The sequence below is a fragment of the Lolium rigidum genome, chromosome 3 (assembly GCF_022539505.1).
Source record: "Lolium rigidum isolate FL_2022 chromosome 3, APGP_CSIRO_Lrig_0.1, whole genome shotgun sequence".
In the NCBI taxonomy this organism is placed as follows: Eukaryota; Viridiplantae; Streptophyta; class Magnoliopsida; order Poales; family Poaceae; genus Lolium; species Lolium rigidum.
In genome coordinates, this window is record NC_061510.1 from 253,049,704 (window position 1) to 253,059,525 (window position 9,822).

General features: G+C 41.0%; 1 protein-coding gene across 1 annotated transcript; it reads right to left on the reverse strand.

Annotated features, from left to right (window-relative positions):
- Positions 1-931: 931 nt before the first annotated feature.
- On the reverse strand, positions 932-1,450 carry LOC124703299 (non-specific lipid-transfer protein 1-like). The gene has a single exon (XM_047235525.1). It carries the CDS (start codon positions 1,319-1,321, stop codon positions 962-964), a length of 360 nt encoding a protein of 119 aa, XP_047091481.1. The 5' UTR covers positions 1,322-1,450; the 3' UTR covers positions 932-961.
- Positions 1,451-9,822: the final 8,372 nt, after the last annotated feature.

Below are 9,822 nucleotides of genomic sequence, written 5' to 3' on the forward strand. Positions count from 1 at the left end.
CAATATGAATCTCTCGCTGCAGCACATGACAGTCCAACAACCCAACTAGCCTAGACAGGCTAATCTAGTGTGAGAAAAAAAAATAGACACTTGCATCCAAGAGAAAACCAGAAAACTCGGTGAGAATCGTTTGTAAAATTTTCCTCTACGATATACAAGTATCATGGACGTTTTTTCCAAGTACAAGCCTTAATTGTATTGCATATTGAATAGATGATATATATTCTTATGAATTGTAAAATTTTGATATGAATTGCCCCTGCGCGTACAAGGGGAAACCCTAGGATCCGTCCGGGCAGCAGCGTCATCATCGTCGCATCCCTTCCTGAAGATGCTACTTGGTACGCGGCGCTTCAGAGTGCTAGGAGTGTGGTGGACATTTCCGGAGGGCGCAGCGGCTACGAGACATCTTCGTTTTCGTTGATCCTACCTTATTGACATTCTTTCTCTTTTCTTTCTTTTATGTTTTCTCTTGGGCATGATTGTGTTGTTGTCCCAGCAGGGCGAAAGCCTATTTTGAGGAGGTTTGATGGACATATTACGTACGGCGTTTCATGCTCCTCCAGCCCTGGCCCGGTCACAAAAGAAATCTGGATCTCTCATTGAAAATTTCGGACATGCGCAATAGAGAGACATAATTTTCCAAAATGAGCGGAATAGTATAAATAATCCACAACCGTGTACACTCTGGCAGTAGACACATGGTACAAACTCTGGTGTCTCCTCAAGGGGAGCGAAAGGAACAAGGAAACACTACCGATACAGCAATGACCGTCCACCGAGAGCTGGGTCGACGTACACGTACGACTCCTCTCTCACATGGACCTCGCATCCTTTATTCAGTATATATACGTAGTATATGTATACATATGTGGTGTGACCTCAACTCGATCGACTCAACACAAGGTCAATCGATCGAGCTAGCCCACAATGACGGCGCAAGTGTGGCGCAAGCGACTCATCAGCGGATGCTGTTGCAGTTGAAGGAGGTGCTGATGGTGTAGGGGATGCTGACGCCGCACTTGGAGGGGATGCTTGCTGCGTTGCCGGCTTTGACCCCGCTGCTCCTGGCCACGGTCTTGAGGCAGTTGCATGCGGTGCGCTTGTCGGTGGTGCTCTGTGCGGCGCGGGCGAGCGACTTGACGCCGTTGCAGCAGCCCCCGGACGGGGAGTTGGCGGTGCCACGAGCGTAGGCCAGGCAGGGGCTCAAGGCAGAGTTCACCTGACCACAGGTGAGGGCGTCGGCGGTGTAAGGAGCGGCGAGGAGCATCGTTGCCACCATGGCCACCACCACCAACTGAGCAGCTGAAGCACGGGCCATGTTGAGCTAGCAACCCCTAGTTGCAAGCTGCAGGATCGATGGATGGAATAGCAAGATTTGCTGGGTGGAGCGAGTGATGGTGGTGAGGAGGATACGAGGGAGTATAGCAGCTTAAATAGGGGGTCCGAGTAAGATGCATGTACTACACAACATTAATCTGGAAACCGATTGGGGCATGGTGTCTTGTAATGCGTGTACACTATGGGCCGTCGGCTTGGCCATGTCGATCAATCGGTTGGCAGATGGAGGGTTATTGCGTTTGGGAGGTGGTTGCCTGTCGTGCGCGCGCAGATGGCTGGACGGATGGACGTAGCTACCATTCGGCGATCCAGATATCAATTTGCGGCAGACTAATTGGTCTAGACAATACTACCTTCACCATACAGATAGATCGTGTCTTAAATGTGAGCAGAAGTTTTCTAATCTTTGATTATTCGCATACTCCGATAGTTCAGTGCGTTAAAAGTGGTAGCAAGTGATTATTTTTTTATTTTTTACTTCGTTTTTTTAGTTCGGGTTTGGGTTTAATAAAGTCAAACTTTGTCAAGTTTGACAAAGAATATAAGAAAAAATATCAATATCCTTAATACCAAATGCAGATGATATTAAAATTTTACTTTATGACGATTCTAGCAGTATAGGTTTACGATGTAAATGTTTTTTGTTCCAAAATTTGACTTTAACTAAACCTATAAGCAAACTAATTGCGGACGGAAGGGGTATGCAGACTTTTTCTTTTAATTATCCTATCAGTTGAAAACTACATCATGATTTAGAATGGGGTTTTATACTGATAATGTAATTTTTGCACTAAAATTCTTGGACCTGGAGGGCTAGCTAGCATCAGGATGCTAGTTTGTCTATCTCAGCACTCCCCCATAAAAGGAAAGACTTTTATATCCAAAAAAGGAAAGTATAGACACCTCACGTGAATTACACAAAAAACAACACATGTGCATTTAATTTCAGACGAAGAGAAATAAAAAAAGTCATAACTCTTAAACTGTGTATCGGAATTGCATTCCGCGTTAGGTCTCTCGCGATGAGATCTTCGAAACTAGATCTCATTTGTATATGTTTCGACAAACTTTTTTTTTAAAAAAAGCACCTATGTTGCCGTGGAAAATCAACCCTGGTGTTATAGCAAAGCAACTTCATACAAAGAGTTGCTTTCACTATCTTTTTCGTATATTTTATAGTCAACATAGTTTCTAAGATATTTACTTAGCAAAAACGGCTAATGACCTAATACTAATGAGACTTTCAACATTGCACTACTAGTTGCCCACCATAGTTTCTGTAGTATCGTTGGTAAAGAAACAATTGATTACCAGCGAAAATACAACTTCATAACCAAATAGTACACAACTTAGACACGGCGGTAGACAATTTAGACGTGGCAAAACTATATTGAACAATGAATACAACTTAATAGCACTGGATATACAAGTTAGAAGTGGGTATGCAACTTAGCACATGTGTGAAGTAATATAGTTTACTGTCTACAAACACGAATTAGCAAATGTGTGAGTGGATAATTTATTGTGTGCAAAAATACAAGTTTGCACATACATGGACCCATAGTACCGCCGACAAAAATACAACCATATGACATGTGCGAAGAAACAAATTTGTTGGCTTCATGACAGTTGTCACCTCGAGGTACACGACTCCATCTCGATCAACATGAATGTGGCCGATCCACGAGCCAAGACACGGGAACTATGCGATCTGCAAAGAAGCCGAATGAGATCATTTTGATACCAATGGTGCTTAGGTTCTCTAGGGTAATGGATAGAGCAAGATGTGGACGAACTGTCTAGCTCGGAATATGTCGGCGACAAGAGCGAATCAAGTGAGATAAACAGAGGTTGTGACATTGCCATATGCAGCTCCTGCAACTTAGCATTAGTGGTAGAACTTAGCAAGTGAATGCACGTACGTATCGGTGCGACCAATTGTTGCCACTCTCGTGTAAAGGTGGACAACTTCACATATAGGGTTTTGTCTAGCTCATCTGCATCTACTCACACTACTAGCAGTTCTAATGAACATGAAGAGGGTTTTGTTAGGGCTCCTGCAACACCACTTCATGTACTGCAAAGGATTGGCAGACAATTGGGTATTGCAGAGGATAAGTTGACTAAGGAGAAGCTTGAAGCAACTCCAGATGCTACTGACAAAGGAAAGAGTGCAGATGTATAAGTGGCCTTATTATGTGCTTTTGGCTGGAGTCTTTTGGGTTTATGAGTATGTGTTTGGACATCTGGTGTTGGTAAGTGTCAGTGGGGTTATTTTGTGTGTGAGTGAGATGATGTCCTTTGGTCAGTGTGGGTGTTCAGTGTTTTGTAAGAATTTATGTCAGACTAAATGGGCACCAAGAATGTGGGATGCTATGCATCTGTGCATGTTATTTCTTTTCTCTGTCAGTTTTTATTATGTATCGAATGAGTAAGAGAAAGTGGAGTATTATTTGTTGGAATGTCAGAGGTTTAAATGCTGAAAACAGACAGAGAGAAGTTAGAGCAAAAATTGATGAAAGTGACTGCCATATAATATGTCTTCAAGAAACAAAATGTGAAACGTTTGATTGGCGTTTCATATGGACTTTTTTCCCTAAAGGGTTTGATCATTTTGCTTTCTCTCCATCGGTGGGAGCTTCAGGGGGAATTTTAGTCATTTGAAACTCTTCCATTTTTAATGGACTGCTTGTGGAGGTGCAAAGATTTGGGATCAGAATTGATTTTGCTTCTGCCCATAATAATGAAAAATGGACTTTGGTTTGTGCGTATGGCCCATGTCATGGTGTGCAAAGGGGTCAGTTTGTTTCTTGGTTGTATAATTTGTCCATTCCTTGCTCTGACAATTGGATATTACTTGGTGATTTTAATTTCATCAGATCACAAGATAATAGAAATAAGCCAGGCGGTGATGTGAATGAGATGTTCTTGTTTAATGATATCATTGTCCATTTGGGGTTACTTGAACTGCCTTTTGAAAGGTAGAAGATATACCTGGTCAACCATGCAAAGAGAACCATTATTAGAGCAGTTGTATTGGTTTTTTACTAGTCAACATTGGATATCTGTTTACCCTAATACTATGGTACTTCCTTTAGCCAAAAAAGGATCTGATCATGTACCTTGTGTGGTCAATATTGACACTACTATACCCAAGGCAAAGATCTTTAGGTTTGAGGATTATTGGGTGGATTTACACGGTTTAAAGAATGTGTTACTCAGTCTTGGGAGAGAGGCTCAGTTAAACTGTATAGTTCAGCCGTAATTGCAGACAAACTGAAGGGGCTAAGGCAGGACCTAAAGAAATGGCACATGAGTTTGGCTAGACTTAAAGGTCTGATACAGAACTGCAATAAAGCAATTCTTATCCTAGATACTCTGGAAGAAGAAAGGCCTCTCTATAGGGCTGAGTTTAATTTTAGGCAGATTGTGAAGATACATTTGGAGGAATTGTTGCTGGCAGAATGTAATTATTGGAAGAAGAGATGCACAATTCGATGGATTAAACAAGGGGAGGACAATACTAAAAAAAATCATGCTATGGCTACTGAAAGGTTTAGGAGAAACACAATAGCAGTGTTACATGATACGGATGGTAATGAGGTGTCTGATCACCATGCTATGGCCTCGTTGTTATGGGCAGAATATAAGAATAGGATGGGGAAATCAGATGGTATCAATATGGAGTTCAACCTGCATTCATTAATCAAAATAGTTGATGGTTTGGAGGAATTGACAGTACCTTTTCAAGAAAAAGAAATGGATGATGTGATTAAGGATATGCTAGTTGATAGAGCACCTGGACCAAATGAGTTCAATGGTTTGCTCCTGAAGAAATCTTGGCCTATCATTAAAAAGGATTTTTATAAGTTGGCTGAAGATTTCTATAATGGCTCAATCAAAATGCGGAATATAAATGGTTCTTATATTACTTTGGTCCCCAAAAAGCAGGTTTCTATGACAGTAAATGATTTCAGGCCAATATCCTTAACCAATGTTTGTGTTAAATTCTTGACAAAGCTAGCTACTAACAGATTACAGTCTAGAATTCTGTAGTGTCTGCATAAGAATCGGTATGGTTTCTTGAGAAATAGATCAATTCAAGATTGCCTAGCTTGGTCTTTTGAATACCTCTATCTCTGTCATGTGTCCAAAAAGCACACCATCATTTTGAAATTGGATTTTGCCAAGGCATTTGATACTATAGAACATGAGGCAATTCTGCAGGTGATGAAGAATAAAGGTTTTAATGCTCAGTGGTTGGGTTGGGCAAAAGCTATTTTTTCTACCGGAACTTCATCTATATTGTTAAATGGGATACCAGGCAAACAGTTTGAGTGTAAAAGAGGAGTTAGACAAGGGGGTCATATTTCCCTTTGTTCTATTTGTTTGGCTCAAATTTATTACAGTCAACAGTGAATGAGTTGGTTCATCTTGGCAGGTTGTGCAGACCAATTGAAACAAATAATATGGACTTTCCTATATTACAATATGCCGATGATACCCTCCTTATTTTACCAGCTGACAAAGATCAATTATTGGCTTTGAAAGAGGTGTTACATAAATTCTCAAATTCCACAGGACTGAAGATTAACTTTGATAAATCACAAATGGTGCCTATTAATGTGTCAGAAGATGATTTGAAGCAATTGGCAGAGGATTTTGTTTGCCAGATGGGGAAAATGCCTTTTACTTATATGGGTTTGCCTCTGGGAACAATGAAACCTACAATTACTGAGTTATCACCTTTGGTGTGTAGATTGGAAAGGAAATTGTCTGCAAGTTCAAGCTTTCTCTCCCAAGGTGCTAGATTACAGCTGATTAATTCTGCACTTGCTTCTATGCCACTACATTTCCTATGCTCTTTACAGTTGCCAGTGGGTCTTACTGTGCAATTGGATAGAATATTGAGGCAGTGCCTTTGGAGGGACAGAGAAGGGGAACGAAAGCAATCCTTAGCTGCTTGGGAAATGATTTGTAAGCCAAAGTTGAGAGGAGGTTTAGGAATTGTTAATTTCCAAAAACAGAATGCAACATTGCTTATTAAATTGTTGGATAAGTTCTTTAACAAAAGAGACTTACCTTGGGTGAAATTAATTTGGGAAAAACACTATGCTGCTAGGGTACCACTGATACGTCTCCGACGTATCGATAATTTCTTATGTTCTATGCCATATTATTGATGATACCTACATGTTTTATGCACACTTTATGTCATATTTGTGCATTTTCTGGAACTAACCTATTAACAAGATGCCGAAGTGCCGGTTCTCGTTTTCTGCTGTTTTTGGTTTCGAAATCCTAGTAACGAAATATTCTCGGAATTGGACGAAACGAAGACCCGGGGGCCTATTTTTCCACGGAGCTTCCGGAAGACCGAAGAGCATACGAAGTGGGGCCACGAGGTGGCGACACCACATGGCGGCGCGGCCAAGGGGGGCCCGTGCCGCCCTATGGTGTGGGCCCCTCGTCGGCCCCGACTCCGCCTTTCCGCCTACTTAAAGCCTCCGTCGTGGAAACCCCCGAGGCGAAGAACCACGATACGGAAAACCTTCCCGAGCCGCCGCCATCGCGAAGCCAAGATCGCAGGGGACAGGAATCTCCGTTCCGGCACCTGCCGGAGCGGGGAAGTGCCCCGGAAGGCTTCTCCATCGACACCGCTGCCATCTCCACCGCCATCTTCATCACCGCTGCTGCTCCCATGAGGAGGGAGTAATTCTCCATCGAGGCTCGGGGCTGTACCGGTAGCTATGTGGTTCATCTCTCTCCTATGTGCTTCAATACAATAATCTCATGAGCTGTCTTACATGATTGAGATTCATATGATGATGCTTGTAATCTAGATGTCATTATGCTAGTCAAGTGAGTTTTACTTATGTGATCTCCGGAGACTCCTTGTCCCACGTGTGTAAAGGTGACAGTGTGTGCACCGTGTGGGTCTCTTAGGCTATATTTCACAGAATACTTATTCACTGTTGAATGGCATAGTGAGGTGCTTATTTATATCTCTTTATGATTGCAATGTGTTTTGTATCACTACTATATATGTGCTACTCTAGTGATGTGTTATTAAAGTAGTTTATTCCTCCTGCACGGTGTAATGGTGACAGTGTGTGCATCCGTGTTAGTACTTGGCGTATGCTATGATCATGATCTCTTGTAGATTGTGAAGTTAACTATTGCTATGATAGTATTGATATGATCTATTCCTCCTACATATGCATGAAGGTGACAGTGTGCATGCTATGCTAGTACTTGGTTTAGTCTTTTGATCTATCTTACACTAAAGGTTACTAAAATATGAGCATTATTGTGGAGCTTGTTAACTCCGGCATTGAGGGTTCGTGTAATCCTACGCAATGTGTTCATCATCCAACAAAAGTGTAGAGTATGCATTTATCTATTCTATTATGTGATCAATGTTGAGAGTGTCCACTAGTGAAAGTGTAATCCCTAGGCCTTGTTCCTAAATACGCTATCGGCTGCTTGTTTCTTGTTTCTTGCGTTACTACTGCTGCGTTACTACTGCTTGTTTACTCGTCTGGGCAAAGCACTTTTACGGTGCCGTTGCTACTACTTATTCATACCACCTGTATTTCACTATCTCTTCGCCGAACTAGTGCACCTATTAGGTGTGTTGGGGACACAAGAGACTTCTTGCTTTGTGGTTGCGGGGTTGCATGAGAGGGATATCTTTGACCTCTTCCTCCCTGAGTTCGATAAACCTTGGGTGATCCACTTAAGGGAAACTTGCTGCTGTTCTACAAACCTCTGCTCTTGGAGGCCCAACACTTGTCTACAAGAATAGAAGCTCCCGTAGACATCAAGCACTTTTACGGCGCCGTTGCTTGGGGAGGAAAGGTAAAAAGGCACTCATACTCCGGTTCCGGGTAACGATACTTTTACGGCGCCATTGTGTTTGTGCTCGAAGCTATTTCCTTTAGATCCTGCAATTGCATCTTTTTGTTTCTTGTTTTTATTTTCACTAGTTAGGCATAATGGAAAACAACAAAAAATTTAGTGAGCTTTTTAATCTTTTTCCTGATTTAGAATTGTTTGGTGCAAACATTAAAAAACCAATGGAACCTTATTCGCATGCTAGTAGCGATGTTATTAGTATGAATGCAATTACTGCTAATGCTATGGAGAAGTCTAAGCTTGGGGAAGCTAGTTTTTGTGATCTTTTTAGCTTCCCATCTTCGAGGTGAGAAAATTTGCTCCGATAACACTTTATCTCCCATATGCGATAACTCTAATGATGCTTGTGATATTTTAAATGCACCTACTAAAAGTATCCCATATAAAATACCTATGAAAATTATTGAACGTGTTATGGATAACCGCTATGAAGGGGATGGAAGCTGTGCATCCTGGAGATCATTTCTTGTTTTTGCATGAATTATGCGGGTTATTCAAGTGTGCGGGTATCTCTATGGATGAAGTGAAGAAGAAATTATTCTCTATGTCGTTGTACGGTAAAGCGGCGCATTGGCATAAAGCTGCTAAAAGATGAGCATTCTCTTGATTGGAAGGATATTGTGCCTCTATTTTATTCTAAATTCTATCCTCCAAGTGAAATTCACAAAGACCGAAACCGAATATATAATTTCTGGCCTCATGATGGAGAGAGTATTGCCCAAGCATGGGAGAGATTGAAGTCTTTAATGCTCAAATGCCCCAATCATGAGCTTCCGGGTAATATCATCATTGATAATTTCTATGCAAGACTTTCTTTTCAAGATAAGACCTTGCTGGATGCTACTTGATCTGGATCATTCACGCGCAACAAAGAAGAGTTTAAAAGGGACCTTCTTGATCGGATTAAGGAGAACGCTGAAGATTGGGAGAACGACAAAGGTAAAGAGTCGGGTATAAATTATGATTATGAATGCATTGAAACTTTTATGGATACCGATAAATTTCGAAATATTAGTGCTACTTATGGTCTTGACTCTCAAGTTGCTGCAAATCTTTATAAAGCCTTTGCTTCTCATTTTGAATTGCCTAAAAAGAATTTTGATAAGTATCATGAACCTTTTAAAGAGGCTTGCATGAAGAATGAAATTGTTGTTAATTATTGTAATGAGCATGCTCAAACTCCTAAGAATGTTATTTCCTATAAGCATGTTAATTTTTGTGGAATACATAGACCTTGTGGAATTAATCAAATCAAAGATGAATATTGTATCCATCATGCTAATGAAAAAACTAGAAAGTGGTTTAGGGCTCTAGATGATCTTGGTAAAGAAGTTTGTTCCCTCTATCCTTTTATTTGTGAAGTTTGCCATGAAGTGGGTCATTTTAATTTTCAATGCTCCTCCAATGATAATTTGAACCCAATGAGTGCTGCAAATTTGTATTGTGATGATGAAATTACTCCTAATCAGCATGATGAACTTACTTTATTTTTGGGGTGTGAAGAAGCTGTCGAGAAAAATCTCTTTGTTACATATGAGTGATCTTGATATTGATGATGTCCTT